Below are 17,354 nucleotides of genomic sequence, written 5' to 3'. Positions count from 1 at the left end.
GCTGTGAGAGTCAGCATGGCAGGCTGTTTTCTGAATGGATTTCAGGAACATGATATCATTGCCATTATCACATAGCCTGTTCATGTGACGCAAACACATTGTATCAGCATCAGACTCAGTTGACAGCTAAGTTTTATTTTTTTTAAAAGAAAAGGAAATTAAAGCTGACTGGAGTATTGACACTTTTCAACTGCATTCATGAAAGAGTATTCAAAAAAGGTTGCAAGGTGCAAAGTTCCCTTGTTTGTTTGGTAGATTGAAGCATAATACTGTAGGGACCTTAGCAAATCTCTGGAGGCGTCCTCTCCAGGGACAGACCCCAAATGCCCACACACTGTTAGGCTGTGGGAGACATTTCTTCCTGGAAGCAGATGACCACTGCAATGGCAGATGCCATGGGAGAGGAGACTTTATCCATATAAACACATTTGACAATTTCAGGTCGCTGTCATATCTCGAAAGGTCCCAAACGACAGCATAAAAATGGAAACGACTGACTGGGAAATTATCAGACATAATACATTATGCTCCTGTGACTTAGAGTGACTATCAGAGTACAGTGGTTTAATACAGTACTAATGACAGTCATGCAAAATGCTATAAATCACTGTGGTGTGAAATGCTGCAAATGATATTATGCCCGTGTAGTTTAAAATCTAGAAAATCAGTCAGAAAAGTATAAGAAGGAGATGTTATAATGCTGCTGGATTTTAGTGTGTTTTAGCACCAATGATGCCATAGAGTCCATACAACCTATTGCTAAGGTTCAACTTGGCTGCTGCTTGAAAATCACAGAAACTGTGGCCCTCCTGGACTTCAGTTTGACACCCAAGTTAATTACTATCAGTGTAGTATAAAACACTGAAAAACAATCTATGTAGAGGAAAGTGTTACAAATAACTGTACATGTAATGCAAATTGTAGCCTACAGCGCGCTGTTTGTACTCTGCAAAACAATACAAAACACTGTAAGGGAGAAGCTATGAGAAATAGGGAATTTGCTAAATAATGAGGACGTCAGTCAAATTTGTCACATTTCAACAAACCACCCTCTCGGAGTCTGACCAATGTCTAAGATGCTACGTCCCTAGCATATGCCTAGCACTGCTACAATATGTGCTGCTCCCAGACAGTAAGGCAGGAGTGTCAATATCCAATTGCTTGGGCTTGAGACAAGACCCTTTGTAACCAGACGTTTTGTGTTGAGACAAAATATAGCCCAATTTTGCAAAACATTCAAGACAAATGAATGTGCCATCAAAGCAACCTACTGGTGCTACAGCTGTACTTAAACAGCATGAACAGTCTCAGATCCATGCAAATGATTTCCGAAGATGTTTTCTAAAACAAAATAAACTTCCACATAACTATCTCAAGACACAAAGTTAATAGCAAAATGGAAAAATGTAACAAGAGTTTGTTCAGTTTCATTCTGGCCGTGATATGTGCTGTATAACAGATGTTCTTTCTCATTCAAATAATTTAATCCCTCACTTTTACATTGTTCAAAATCTATATCCGCTAACATTTACATTATTGATCTGTGGAAAATTCCTGTCACATACGCCCTTATACTCAACACTGGGTGCTAATGGGCCGCAACATCAGCGAGTTTTTAACAATTACAGTAGATAAAACTAATGATTGTCTCTACTGGAACAATAAAGTTCTCCAGATCTCCATGTCTCTGAGATGGAATACTTAGAACAGAACTCTAGAACAGAACTAAATAGCCCTTCAACCTAAAACATGGCCACTCGCCAGGTGCAGAACGGCTTCCTGCTAATGTGATCTCACCATCCAGACACAGACAGAGTCAATATGGACATTTTGTCACAAATCAATGGTCCCTGGACAAGGTGTCTGCACTCATAATGAGTAAAAACCTCATATTGTTATCATCACATAAAGATAAGCTTGTCAATATTTAGCATGCCAATACAAAATGCTCTTTTCAACCAAAACAGCAGTGCTTTAGAAGAAGTAAATGTCACTACAATTTCCATTAACACGATACTAACCTTGGTGTTCCAATGATGCTGCCATTTTGCCACTACAAACAACATGTATATAACGAGTACCAAATGGCAACAGTACCCATGGGAACCCTCATGTTTTCTTTATATTAAAAGCTAAAAATGGACGGAATGGATTATTATCTCACAAGGAGTGAATATACCACATAAGAGTTCAATGTCTAGGTAAGCTATAAATGCCACAATTGGAAATGCACAGATAGACTCTCGGTTATAGTGTCTCAGAAGAATAACAGCAAAAGAGGTTGACTGCATTGAGATGGAACCACATTGCATGCATTGATTACTACAAGGGACCGTATCGACACAATGGCATTATCTTATTATGACACTGACTATGCTGTCACGTTTCAATAACAACAACAACAACAACAACAACAAAATAGGAATTCCAGAACGCCCAGTGTGTTTCTTTACACAACAGACAAGAGATTAGGAAATCCAGATTTCAACAGTTTCACATTCCTGAGTGGCTCCAGCGTGACACCTGATCCCAGATCCGTGCTGCTATTGCACGAAAGCCCACGTGCACGCATATCTCTCAGTGACTCCTGACCCCAGCTGCGTGACCTCTGACCCCCAGCTCCTCACCCGAACGTCAGTGGCGTCCCCGTGCCGGATGTTACTGGCCCAGGTGCTGGGCTCGCTGTTTGTCTCAAAGAAGTGGAACACCTTGAGGACCCGGTCCATGCCCCCGGGGGGGCGGTCCGTCCCCATGCTGAGCCGTGACTTTGCACCCAGGCCCAGGGTGTGGTTCAGGGCGGGGTCCAGGTAGGCAGCCGCCATCCCTTTGTTGGGTGCTAGGGGTCTGTCATATTCTGTTCGGGGGGAAGAGGAGAAAAGGCACAGGGTGAGGTTACAGCACAGATAATGGGGGCTTCTCATAGAGAAGCTCTTCCTCTTCTTATCATTAATATTGTGCCAAACAGCATACAATAACAACAAAAAGAACCCAAGCATTTTCCAACTGTTTATCGAGAGACACACATACTGTTAAGGCACTAATGAGTGGATGGGCCGCACGGTGTCCGGTATAAAACCGGACCTTGTCAGCGGTACCAGGGTCACCCAGGGATAACAACGTTTCAGTGGTTGGGATGACAGCTTCTCATTGCACACCTGCAACTGGTTTATCAAGTGCCTGCAAGTCTGCATGTTAAGCTGCACATAACGTGTTTTCCTCCAACTCGTGTCTGTGTGAGTCTGATCTACAAACTATACTGCAATAATCAGTGACAGCTGGCATCACATGCTTTGGAGGACAGTGTATGCCTGTGTACATTTTCCCAAAGCGATGGAGGCTGTGTGCAAAAAGCACTGGAAAAAAGCATGTTTTCGCTGGCTGTCCAGGCAGCCATGGCTATCTCTCCACACATGCGTACGATTGGGTCTCCTCCACCCTTGCTCTAAGCATGTGAAGCTCATTGCTGCTGTGCAAAAACAAGAAGTTTCGGAATTTGTGGAGGAGAACTGCAAGCAGTCTTCACTCACCCATGCCAGCAGAAAAAAAAAGAAAACTATAATATTTGTGCCCCACCTTGCAAATGAACCTGCAATCGCTATACAGTTGCAGCCTATTGAGGACGCTAAAAGGAAAAATCACTGAATGCATAAATGCATGGGGACAGAGTTGATGGCCAACACATGCTGTAAAGCAGATTAGACATACAGAGTTAAGCCACTGTATTTTCCCTCCAATTAAACTGATCAAATAAAACCTATGAAAAAATGTGGCCATCTGGGGGTCCATTAGTAAAATCTTTATCCTGGCTCAAAGAAATTCTGGTCAAATATCAATCTGCTTCATCTTTAGATAATCCCTTATACGGAAGCCTACATCTATTCACAATCACAGACATATTTTCAAATGTATTTTCTCTACATGACATATTTTGCACAATACGGCATGATTTTTCATCTAATATCAAGACCGTAAAATAGGCTGACATTATCAATCAAAGGACACATAAACAACATAAACTGACTCTGCACCCAAGTTGACTTTGGATCAAGTCCAGCTTTTTTCACATGATGGTTTAAATTAGTTATGCAAACTGATCTTGATTCAGACATTTTGGGGCAGAACGTTCATGGATCATTGGTCCAGAAAAGTGTTCCATTTAATGTTACTTCAACTCTTTAAGCAAAAGGAGGGAAACTGTGTGGGGCAGTCGGCGGCTCAACCCATAGGCCTAAATGAAGACTCCCGGTGCAGCCGGGGGTTTGATTGCCTGCCATGGCACTGTGTGTACTGCAATCAGATCTCTATCTGCAGCCCCCTGTGCTTTCCCGTCCGAATAAACTGAAAACGTGTATGAGGAGGTCAGACTGTCTGCTGTCCTTTAAAAAAAATTATCTGGCAGTGTTTCAGTGTTTCCCCATAATTTGACAGGATTAATCTTAAGACTCTAATGACTAGATGTATTAAACATGGTTGATGAATGAGAAAGTATATATTCTCACCACAATAGGATCAGAACACAGGAGACTATAGTAAAAAAAAAAAAAAAGATCACATTTAGGCACAAAATAGGCTCACATATATGGCCACTTTAAATTATTCAAGTATTCGATGAGGAATTAACATTATAGAGGACACTAGGATTTAACACTAAAATTTTGAAAGGACAAGGCTTTTTGTTTTTTAGTTCATTGACAGGAAAGCCTGAGCATCATTAACACTGGCTTGGGATTCGGATGCAGATACTGAAAACTTATGACAGGACATATGGTTCACTCCAGGCAACTGCGATGTGGCAGGTTTATAAAAACAGCCGCAACGTGCTGTAATTGGTCAGGAACTGAGCTTATAGCCCCAAAGTTCCAGGTCCAATTCCCAATTGGGCAATTTCACCTGTAAGCAAAGTACTAAACCTGAAATGCTACACATATCCAGCTGTTCAAGAGGAGAACATGTAAAACTGTGCATGATAAACAGTAATGAGACAGACAGCACCCGCAGTGATACTACCTATGATATCGCCTGCATCAAACTAATCAGTTCCCTCTACCAGAGAGTGTACTTGTTGATGATGTACTGTAATGAAATTGACCATAACTACACTGTTGAACATAAATAGAAAAACAGGAAAGAACAAGCAATCGGAAATGATCTAAAGACTTGACCAATGACCATGGTGCGAGCAGTGAAGCACAGGCAGTCTTATACATCGCATAATGCATCACAATACTTGTCTTTACTCACATTCGCAAATAAATAAATAGGTATAATAATTTAAAACCATGCAGCCTATTGCCACCCCCCCTCCCAAACCATTCTCACACATTCACACTCATATATCTACAAGAACGTTTCTACATATTTTATACTTTAAACTTTGGACTAAATAGTCTAATTCACGTCTCACAGTACACTTGATTTATTTCATAAACACACCTGCATTAAACTAGATGAAACACTATCCTGTCTTTATGGTTTTGGAAATAAAAATCAATGGACAGAGAGTTAACTGCAGTTTAAACAAACTGTAGTTATTCACAAAGCCGGAGGTAACTCCCACAGTATACAGCTGATCTGGGACCAATACAAACACAGACACAATTACTGGTGACGTCATAACAACAAACTGAAACTCAACACAATACAAACCTTCAGCTACGCAGGCTATCATACTACCAATGTTTAACACCAGGACTTTCCCTAAAGCATGCGACATATAAAATAAAGCAGAGAGACTGAAAAAAGTAATAATAATGTTTTGTGCCAGAGAGAAACGTGACGTTCAGGTTGGGTCTACACACACAGCTTTGTGCTTGCATACTGTATGATGTAATCGGGGCGGGCGTCTGCTCTGCAGCCGGTGGTTTGCGGTGATAAATCACAAGTCACCCAGCTCCTCCTGCCCCTTCGACCTCGCCATCTGCTGACATCAGCAACTTTCAGCCAACTACAAAGAGCAGCACATCCCAGGCCCAAAGCATGCATTTCCTTCTGCTACAACCTGCTCTCAGAGAAACCCTACCTTCCCCCTCACACAGCTGACATTCAGACACTCAAAAGTGTGGAAATGAGCAAGCACTGTCACACCCTCTGACTTATCAGAAAAATGTTTAAATGACTATCAGACAAAACCTAAATGTCTTTGTTTATCCCTACACAAAGAGCCACAGCCACAGAGTAAGAAGATTAAAGCGGGGCACTCTTAAATGTGCTTGAGACGACAGATGGGCAAGGAATGTGATTACAGAGAGGTAGGGAATCCTGAGTCTGTTTCTGCCCCCTTGGTTTACAGCCAGTACTCTGTTCGGGTCAACCACAGTTCCACACAGACGCACACTCTCTCACTCCTACCTTTGAATGGGAAAGGCCAGCAGGAGCACACCACTTTGGATTCGCGCTGGGACACGCACTCATGACCATCTGAAAACATGAGTGGCGGGACAGGAGCCGGAGATCCAGGGCGAGCATCTATTCCCATGAGTCGAGCGGGCAAACGAGCGCTATTCCTGCCAAGGGATTCTCCCATCCGGAGACCACACGCCCGAGCCTCCACCGCACTCCCCCTCTCCTCCGCTATGATGTCACATCCTGGCTAACGCAACACCTGGCTGCCATTTACTTTTCACCTTTCCTCTCTCCCCGGCCCTCTCCGCTTGTCCCGTCCTGTTCCGCTGAGTCTTTGGGCAGGTATGCAGCCGGTTACGCCTCCCTCCGTGGAGTGGAGCTGGGGGCACGGAGCGATTACAAAACTGCCCTTTTTCCACAGGGTATTCCTGCGACTGCTCAGACAGGTCCGCTGGCGTGCAGGTCAGCTCACAGACAAGATTACTGTAAATAAGCACTGCAGCATGGCTTAGCGAGGCTCCGCCCACAGCACCGCTAGCAAGGCGGGACTTCACCTGCACACTCAGTGGGACTTTAACCCTTAAACTGCCAAACTGCCAGCCACTGAAATAATCTGGAAATTCTATTAGAATTCAGTGAAAAATACATTTTGGAAAATATTCCGACATGGCTTTGTTCAAGCCATTGTCTTTGGTTTTAGATGTTCTATTCATTTAAAGACACACCATTGTCTTAGATATGATATATTGAGAATACCATAATTCCATAATAAACAAATATAATCAAAGCACAAAGCAAAGAATGCCATATATGCATTTTCCACAAAGATGAATACACCTCTAAAGAAAAGAAATGGTTCAGACAACCTAAATTGGTAACTGCATCTACATTAGGAAACCAAATATTATGAAATGGAGCAGGTGGCAGCTACGAAAACAACAGTAATTGCTAGCTATGGGGGGCCCAGACCACAGAGCTTTCATCTCAAACATACACAGGACGGCATTCAAATGTTTTACATCAATACACTCGAATGCCAATTGGCCTGGCACTGCACTGGCTGATGTAATATTTCTCCAAAGGAAAAATCAACTCATACACGACGTTAAGCAAACAGGTGCTATTAAGTGGGTACATCTGCACTCTGCAAACAATGGGGAAAAAATTCAACTGAGAACAGACAACGGCACAAAAGGGTAAAAGGTCCAAGTTGGAAACCTGTTTGAACTCATTCATTCACAATCCACGGCTGGGTTTGCATTTTTTATTTTTTTATAGGGGCTGCAGTATGGCACAGTGGATCAAGAACTAAAATCAGTAACAGGAGGGCTCGCATGGACCGCTACTGTAACAACTTTCAGTGAGGTGCCAAACCTGAACTCCTTCAATGAACAGACAAATCTGTATTATTGGACAATATGCAAGGTTTATATGCAAACAATGCTAGCTTCAAAAGTCACCAATATTTCTAGGGGTACTAATGAAACAAAGACAAAACAATACATATATGTCCCATGAAATGGTTCAATTTTCAGTCTCACTACAACTGCTTTCCAGTAGTGGTTAGGCTATAGGCCTACTAATGTCACACATGCCAAAAAGAAGAGAGTACAAAGTTCAACCCCAAAATTTGTTTGGTTGTTTCTGCTAGATTTCAAAGTCCAGCCACCTTTCCTTTTAGGGTATTCTAACAAGTCACACACTAAATGCCAAAAGGTCAAAAAAAATCTTAAGCTTATTCTCAGGAAAAATAAAGTTGGAGGTTCTGTGCAACAATGGTGAAATACCCCATTAATGTACAGTTTGGAAACACACGATAGATGCTAGCAATACACCAGTATAAATTGAAATGTATATGTCAATCGTGGCATCGACTCCTGCTGCAGATGTCCAACATTACTGTAACTATAACCAGGTCACATGCATTATCACAAGCACAAACGTTCACTCTCTCATGCAGCCCCATGTAGGCTATTGAAACTGCTTTTCTGAGGGGACCTAAAATATTACCAACTGTTATGCTGTTCTTTGAAACTCTAGGTTTGTAAAATAGCACTTTACAATAACCAGTCATTATAACAGTGAGTAGAAAATGCAGTGTGACTCTGTTAAGGTGTTCTGAAGTCTGATGTAATTGCAACGTTTTTGAGTATTCCAAGTTGCTTTGAGAGCAGCAGGACTTATTTACAGACATGGACAGAATGCAGATTCAGACATGCACATCACGCAGACATGCACACATATTACTGCCACAAAGTTAGATTGCTCTTCATTATAAATATTAATTAATACAACAAAGACTCAGATTTAAGAAATCCTAGTCATGTGGCTTTGGCTCCTGCCTAGCATCTGACAGCATCATCTAATCTGGCAGGGTATTCAGATTGTGATTTCCAGTGGTCTCTAACTTTTTTTCCCACAAAAACGCCCTAAGTTAGGCCCTAATCATAAAAAAATATGTGAGAGTGACTCAAGGCTGCAGTATCTCTTACTGCATTTTAAAATACACAGCAATGAGCAGAAAGTTCCAAATTCAAAAAGACATGACAGTGAAACCAATGGCCTTCATATGAAAAACACGTGATCAATGTGTTAAAGAGAAAATGAGAGGGAAAGATAGAGACAGAAAATGAGAGAGCGCAAGTGCTGCAGTGAATGTTGGGCCACGCTATGCTTTAAGGAGAAATATTCATGAGAGAGAGAGAGAGAGAGAGACTGCTGTAGTTGAGGTTCATACCTGGCCTCAATACCAGCCGCTGTGACGGATCGCTAATAACATCGCCAGCCAATGTTTAATTAGCACAAAGCAAATGGGAATTCACCCCGCCGTGATGAAACACAACGTCTCCCAGCCGTTTTCCAGAAAAGCAAGGCGACCATTTCATGTTCCCAGGATTAATTTCACACACATCAAACATTACAGCGCTTGGATTAGCTATGAGCCTGTATTTTTCACAAAGCTGAGGGCAAATGTCTCCATTTGCTTCTCAGAAAACTGACAAAGAACCTTCACACTCCCTTGCTTCAATCCGAACACAATTTTAAAAACCATCAAGTTGCCTTCAGATACTAAGTAGCTAATTCCAAGCTAAGGCAGAATGAGAAGGTAAGAAATCAAAATCCTGCACAACTACAGAACAAGGAAAAGACATTGAAAGAATCAAGAATACCCCGCAGATATATATGTGAACACTGCATTCAGTGAGCAGAAGCAGGGCTATTAAACAGAGGTTTGCAGGTTCGATTGCCATATGGATCCCAGGACCCCTGAACAAGGTCAAATGAATTGCTTTCATAAACACCCAGCTGTGCAAGCTGATATGTAAACATAGGTTCTGTGAGTTATCTTATAAAAGGGTGTCTGCTAAGAAAATTGACAATAACAATAATTACTAAAAAGAAGTATTAGTCATAATGTCCATAATACTAATAGCAGTAGTAGAAGGTTACTTGTTAGGTTACATTATAGGGTGACATAGCAGCATGTATTAAACATCCCGTACAAAAACAGCAAGCACTGTCTCAGCCCCACACTGTGAACGTACTCTGAGGAGGAAGAGGAAGATGAGGAAGGAAGGTGTGAGCGCAGGTTCCTCGAGTCCAGCACAGGGGGAACGGGTTGCACCCAGTGCTCTCCATGTGGAAGGCAGCAGCTTCTAGGACCCGGGCCTGACAGCCAAACCAAGCCCTGCCGCTGTCACACAAGCGCCTCCAGACCCGGCCGCCGCCAGAGCATGCTGTGCCCCTTTCGCTCACCCAAATCCGCACGCTGAGAACGGCAGTCACAGCACAGCAGCGGCAAACGGATCCCTTACATCCACTCCAGAGAGCATGCTAGCATCTCCGGGGGCAGGACAGGAAGAAGGCGACAGAAATGCCGACGCTCCTCAAGTTTTCGCTTTTCCCAGAGAATTAAAAAGCACTCAATGCTCTGCTGTCAGCGCACTTCTAAGCATGGATCCAACACCCTCCTGCGAATGCTCCTCCAATAAAACGGCCAACATTGAGATGGGATTAATCCAGTGGTAACAGAACTAACATCCTGTTGAGATCACTCCTCTGACAGCAGATCTTGCCCTGACATATAGAGGTAATGAAGATTTAGGCTACAACAGAATCTTCACCAACAGAATCCTCTTAGGTTAGGATGGAACGCTTCCTTTAGCTCCTTTATGCATCTGCAGCAAGCAACAGCCGCCGTGTGACGCTCACTCAGGTGAAAAGTGTGTGTGTGTGTGTGTGTGTGTGTCTGAGAGTGAGAGAGGAAGAGAGGCAAAGAGAGCAGTGCAGGAGGGGAGAGAAACCAAAATAGAAAAAGAGAGCGAGGAGGAGAGAGACAGAAGCAAAGTGAGGGGGAAAAAAAGAGTAAGGGAGGGAAGGAGAAAGGAGAGGGGACCCATTTCACAGCGCCTCATTAATATTCTAATCTCACCCTTGCCAGCGTTCACCCAGCCTTCCTCTGTTTACAACACGGCTGGCAGGTTTCCAGCTCTATTCGCCTGGGTCATTGCTGGTCCCCCACTCAAAATACACCGTGTCACGTCCCTCCATTTCATTCACCTTCATTCTCATCCTGTTTAAAGGTCAGTGTGAATCCTCTCACTTTACTCATTTAATGAAGGTGACATAGAAACATGAAAATATGTAAAGGCCCCTTTCCATTGGGAACAATAATTAAGCGATAACTAACTTCAATATTATTAAAAAATAGTTCCAGTTAAAAAACGACATACATTGTTCCAATCACTGTCAGAGCCATTTTAGAAAGAATCAATAGCACTACTGTGCACTGTCTGTGCCTGTGAGAAGTGTGTGTGTGTGTGCGCGTGTGCGTGCATGTGCTAACTGACAGATGTATACAGAAATAAAACGTTCTCTGATGTTGCCCCAAGGGAACAGACATTTATGGTGATGATTTTCCTCCCTACAGAACTGACCCGTTGGAATTCAGACTGAATATTCAATTGTTGCAACCTATAAAAGTGGCTTCCCTAATTATGTCTGTAAATCTGCACTAAAATATTCAACAGAAATTGAAGGAATATAAAAAATTTTATAAGTAATAAGAATTTTTCTTTCTAATCAACATTCATGAACAGCAGCCTAAGAAACGTGAACTAAACCAAAATAAGAAGTGATTCTCTGATGCTTTCATGTGTAGATCTCTCTGAATGAAGACATTATTTACACGGATCTAGAGCTTCATAATGTTTGGGTAAAAAACAACTTGCTTGCTTTGGAGTTCACTCAAGGTCAGCATCGGGTGTTGATTGAAGAGATCTGTACCGTACGCCACGTTGTCATTTCTTAAGCATCGCTACGTCTTTCAAAAAGCTATAGCTTCTCATAGAGCTATTAACACACGCACACTCAATTAAAGCCAGATCGTGAGGCCACAGTCCACTGATGCGACTCCAATTAGACACTGCTGTGACTCAACCTATAATGTCCCAATTTTCCATTAAATATCACATCAGGGCCATCTGAGAGGGAATAAATGCACAAAGGTGAAGTAGTGAATTACCATGCAGTATAATGGAGGCCACAGTGAGTGAGGCATGACCATTGACTTAATCCACTGAGACGATGTGTTTGATAAAACATTTGCAGATAAAGAGGGGAGGGGAGGGACACACTCCAAAAACCACATAAAAACAGCACAAAAATGGAAAACGCTTTGCTATTTACCAATTTTCTAGAAAAATCATCTGTTTAATGATGTGGATTGAATCTCTCTGTCCCCAGACTGCTTCATAATGCCTGCACTTGGGCCTGGGCGCCCATTAAGTCTATTGGCTTGACCTGACTTAATCTTTAAAAACTCATCTATGCTAGCATTCAAATAATGAACACACAAGCCACATTACAGCTGCAAAACAGGATCAGGATGAAAATCAAAAAACAAATCAATTTCCTGGGATTTCTGAAATATTTCAATAATTGAATGACATGTCTAAAACCCTGGTGAGACTACAATTCGCCAACCGACATAGAATATTGAAACAATTAGCACTTGCAAAGTGGTGGTGAGGACTTCATCTAACTGGCAGCAGTGGCTGCCAAATAGAGAGGTACTTTGATGAGTTCTTTTAATTTCTAATTGCATTATGACGATGCAACATAAGGAGTAAGAGTAGGTTATGTTTAAGGGCCTGTACAGACCCAGAAGTAATGCCCAACCCAGACCCAACACAACACCCTCAGACCTTTAACCAAACAGAGTTCACAAAGCCCATGTTCTTCCGTTGGCAGACCACAAGCCCAGGTTATATTGGTATAATGAAATCAGTATTTGCGTACCTTAGCTTGAACACAGTTCATTAAGTTAACAAACAGAAAGAATGAGTTCTGTTTTGGGTGAAAATACACAAAGTAAAGCAAAGTGGCTTCCAATGCAGCCAGTTTTCCTGAAAGTCCGACAGGAATGATGTCACATCATTCAAAATTGCATGAGGATGCATTCTGAATGAATTAAGTTTCATTTAAAAAAAGGAAAATAATGCTTCGGTCCAGCCTGATAATTCCCCATGAAATAAAATATATAGACGGTGAAGGACTCATCCTTGCTACATTGCCGGTGTGCATACACAACCCAAAGCATGCAAACACACACACACACACACACTTTTATGAAAAGAACAGACTTACGGTGACACCCTAGGCCCCTTCCTCTCTTTTTTTGTCTAGCACAAGCATAAAATACACTAGAACCACACAGTCCCAAGAATATTAAGGCCCTGATTCAAGTTAACCTGGATGTCCTTAACTAAAGAGCAATTTGTTCCCTTATTTTGTATATACAACTGAATTTTAATAAATTAAAATTAAATACAAGATAAGATTTAAATATACAGCAATCATGAGGCATTACATATTCTAAATGGTGACTAAAAAAGGCGCAGTCCAGCCAAAATAATCATGGTCCTGCAGAAGAGTCACTGACCTATTCCAGCTCTGTAGGTAGCTTGGAATCCATGAGAACGTAACATAAGCATAGAACAATTCAGCCGGACATGAACAGATTTTCCTGAGGAGCATTCCAAATACCAGAGAAAAAAACAACTGTGTTTTTTCAAAAATGTATTTCAACACGCCACACACTTACCCGCATAGTATGAAATTCTGGAAATATCTGCAAGAGAAACAGAGAAAGAGACAGAGGTCAGTAACAGGTCATTGACTGAATTTGAAACATTCAGCTGATTATCCTTTTATTGTCATGATTGTTCAAGGAACTGGAATGCAAATCCAATGGGCAGGATAAACATGTGCAGAGACTGCCCTCTAGCTGTTGCCTAGTACAGCCACTTTATACATATCCTTCATGCACACTGAAATAGATTTCATCAAGACAGCAGGACTTGAATGTGAAGAACTGGCAAAGAAAAGAATAAAACACATTAGCCCACACAAAATAATACAGTTTACTTTTGGTCCATTCCTCTGTGTTTTATTCATCATGTAATGAGCCATTCATCTTGTATGTAGTGAGCCAGGCTATTTTTCTTTAAAATTCACAACTTCTGACAAAGTCTGATTACCACGCCGCTATTGATTAAACCACACAATCAAAACCACTCAGTCACATAGTTCCAGATATCACAGACTGACAAACATGTTCATTTTAAGACTCCCCATATTAAATGAGTGAAGACACACCAAGGGCAGAGTTACAACACATGCATTCATCATCAGGGTCTTGGCATACTGTCAGCTAGTCAGTGGTCAGTTCTTTTCCTGGAAATAATGAAGAACAGCACTACCATTGATGGGAGAGTGACATTTCATGAACCGAAGAATCATACAGAGTTATTCTGTATTCTCAGTGACTGGTGCTGATTGGTCCAAACAAGTCAGTGACAGATAGAATGTGGCTATTCCACCCATGACAGGGTCCACCGAGGTTCATGGATAATGATGTTAAACGTGGGGCTAGCAATTAACATGCAATGCAACAGAAAACAAAGTGATCTCATAGCAGGGAAGAAGCACTGTTGTGTTGCAACAGTGGGTGGTGGTGGCAGGAGACATATTTGACATATTTGGAATAAGCTTTATTGATGTTAAAATATAGTGACAATCATGCTTGAGTTGAGCTGAGAGTTCATTTTGTTCCCTTTATTTTCTGCAGGTTTGGTTATGTTTCAAACAAAACGACAGAGATTAAGAGAGCTTGTTTTGTTTTATGTATCTTACTGATTTCAACTAAAAAAGAAGGCTCCAAGATACACTGTCGCAAATCACACAATCACAACAGGCGGTATCTGCGTCACTAACTACTACAATTTTTCACCTTGCTAAAGCTATACCACCTTTGAAAACATCTTCCCAATATGAGAAAACTGGGGAAGCCAGAGAGCAGGAGAAGGAAATGAACGTTAGCCCAACGGCTTGGTGCTAAACAAGCTTGACAGACATTTGGAGCTCCCACTGAGAACTATAAAGGTCATTCAGCAATTCCAATCGGGTTCTGTGATGATTTAAGTTAGCTGTGACAATGAGAGGATTAGAACCGGTATATATGCCAAAAGTTAGACGGTTCTCTGAGGTCCTTGGCGCTGCCAGACTTCGACAGTAATCCACAAACACAGCCTGCCAAAATCACACTTCCTTTAACCTTTAACTTGAAAACTACAACTACACTGAACAATTGGGGGAAAGGTCCACTTTGATGTTTTGTTTTTGTGTATTGAGCACGAGTCTGATGTGTAAAGGAGCAGAGTGGATTATAAAAAGAAAAACAGAACCACATCAGTCAACCTTTAGATAAATTATTGCCAGAGATCAAAATATTTTTTCTATGACTAAGTTCTATGACATTAGCGATCATAACTGAAAATCAAACACTGAGCTCAGTGGATAAATATCTCACAAACCGCCTCTGTGGGTTTCTTCCTACCATGAGGCCCTTTTCTGAAGACCCATTTACTCATTCTAAAAAGGTAGGTTTAGTCTTTTTTTCCCCCGTAAGTGGAAAAAAAGAAAAGCATACGGACCCAGAAAAGCCAGGTGATGCTTAGTGCCTTTGTAAGGAGTCTGTGCTACAGAGGGGCCTTCTCTCTACTATGCTCAGAGGAGGAGTGGAGGCTACATGACATGCAGTGGGGAATGATAAGGAGGAAATCTCTCACACTTAGGTCAAGTGGCAATTCATATCTCAATATCACTGAAACAACAGCATCCAGGGAGACCACAATAACTCTGATGAAAAGATATAGGCTATAAACATTTGTGCCGAGGGCAACACAGAGAGCTGGGCCATGCTAACGATGGATATCTGAACATTTAATTTAGAATTTATGTGCCATCACAAAGACGCTTCCACACCAGATGCATCAGTTGCACTCTCCATATCTATAAATCAACATCGCAGACTGAAGTGTGAAATCAAAGGGACCACATCTACCATGTTTTCTAACCCAACACCCACAACATACCACTGATTCAGCTGTACAGCGTAAGTGTAAAGGTGCTTTGAAAGGTGCTGTGTTTGTTCCTCTATTCGTAAAGTCTTTGATTTCTGATCTGGCCGACGTGCCAGAGCCACGGTTTCTCCTGTCAATCTAGCTACACAAGAGCTTCTGTTTCTCAGATAGACAGATTCCCCTATTATACTGTAGCTCCGGAACCAGGCTAGCTCATAATACCCCTTTAATACTGTAAAGCTACAACCACACTGGGTCATCATACCGTTAGCCAGAGCCAAGCTGGCTCATCATACCCCTTTTAACACTGTATCTGGCACAAAGCCAGCTCATTGTGCCTCGTTAACACAGCAGAGCTGGATTCGGACAGACTTATTACACCCCTTTAGCACTGCAGAGCTGTACCCACGCTGGCTAATTATACACCTTTAACTCTAGAGCTAGAATCAGGCTGACTTATTTCCTCCCTTTAACACTTGAGAACTGGCACATGGCTAACCTACTGTGTTTAGTTTCTGGGAGGTTCTCCATTATCTTTCCTGACCCATGTCAGCTCAGTCCACTTGTGAGACTGCTGCTGTCTTCATTACAGGCATGCTGAAGAGAGTGAGAAAGGTGCATATCTGATAGCAAAGCTAAAAATAAATTAAAAAAACAGATAAGCTTGAGCAAATTTCAGGAGATATGCTATGTGAGGAATTTAAAATCAGCTGGCAGAGAGGGACAGAACAAAATAAATTGGTTCAGGATCAAAACGGAGCTTTTCCATATCGTTAGTCCGTATAGTCTTTGAGGATGGCAAACATGACCTTTAAAATGGGAGCAGTGAACCAAGTAAATAGCGAACAGGCTTCATCAGTTGGATCTGGAACTGAAGCTGTTAAAAGGCCTCGCTGCTCAGCTGTGCAGTTGATTGACTGGTGTTCACATACTGAGAGCTGGCAACACTTTTTAAAAGGGATGCCTGTGGATCAGCCTATATTAGCACCTCATCAATTAATCCTATTATACATAGTTTTTATCTCATTATACAGCGAGTTTTCATATGAGGAGCAGCAAACATAATATACCTAGGCTACACGTATTCATGACTGGACCATATCCTTAATAGCTAAATGCACTTTTATACCACTTAAACAGAATATTACATTTTTTGCAAGTTACTACCAAAAATACAGCCAAAGCCATCACAAATTAAACATATCATAGTGGGAGGAACAGTAAGGGTGCTGACTACGTCTGATGCTTTAAAGATATCACCCGGTATATATTTAAAAAATGATATAACTTTAACATTATGTAACCATGTACGCACAGTACTGTGCATTGCAAGGATCTCAATACACCTGCAGAAATGCACAAATATCCACAGCATGGATGGAAGCTGCTGCAGAAATGTGACAGATTATCTTTAAGTGCTCCAGGTCACTGGTGTGGCACTGTGGAAGTCTAGGATAGGGAGCAGCCTCACCCCAGCCAGCTGTTCTGCCTCACAGGCAAACCAAACCTCGTATCCACATAGTGCACTGCACACACAACACAATCATAAGATCATTTATTAATGCAACAATGTTTTTTTTTTTTTTT

The 17,354-nt window shown here is 41.8% G+C and overlaps 1 protein-coding gene across 26 annotated transcripts in view; it reads right to left on the bottom strand.

The window, feature by feature from the left end:
* Positions 1–17,354, bottom strand: part of LOC118228163 (focal adhesion kinase 1-like) — a 79,066-nt gene that overhangs the window by 45,983 nt on the left and 15,729 nt on the right. For 14 of the 26 annotated variants that reach the window (XM_035419500.1, XM_035419517.1, XM_035419524.1 and 11 more), the window contains exons 1-2: positions 6,349–6,803; positions 2,628–2,854 (exon numbers count right to left, since the gene is read on the bottom strand). In XM_035419500.1, coding sequence (XP_035275391.1) covers positions 2,628–2,854; positions 6,349–6,523 — 402 coding nt within the window. In that variant the 5' untranslated portion in view covers positions 6,524–6,803. Of the gene's footprint in view, positions 1–2,627; positions 2,855–6,348; positions 6,804–9,887; positions 10,614–13,447; positions 13,475–17,354 lie in introns of those variants that run through there. The other 12 variants (XM_035419507.1, XM_035419531.1, XM_035419559.1 and 9 more) reach the window with 4 other exon arrangements.

This window comes from Anguilla anguilla, chromosome 1 (assembly GCF_013347855.1).
Source record: "Anguilla anguilla isolate fAngAng1 chromosome 1, fAngAng1.pri, whole genome shotgun sequence".
In the NCBI taxonomy this organism is placed as follows: Eukaryota; Metazoa; Chordata; class Actinopteri; order Anguilliformes; family Anguillidae; genus Anguilla; species Anguilla anguilla.
This window is presented reverse-complemented; position numbering and strand designations above follow the sequence as displayed.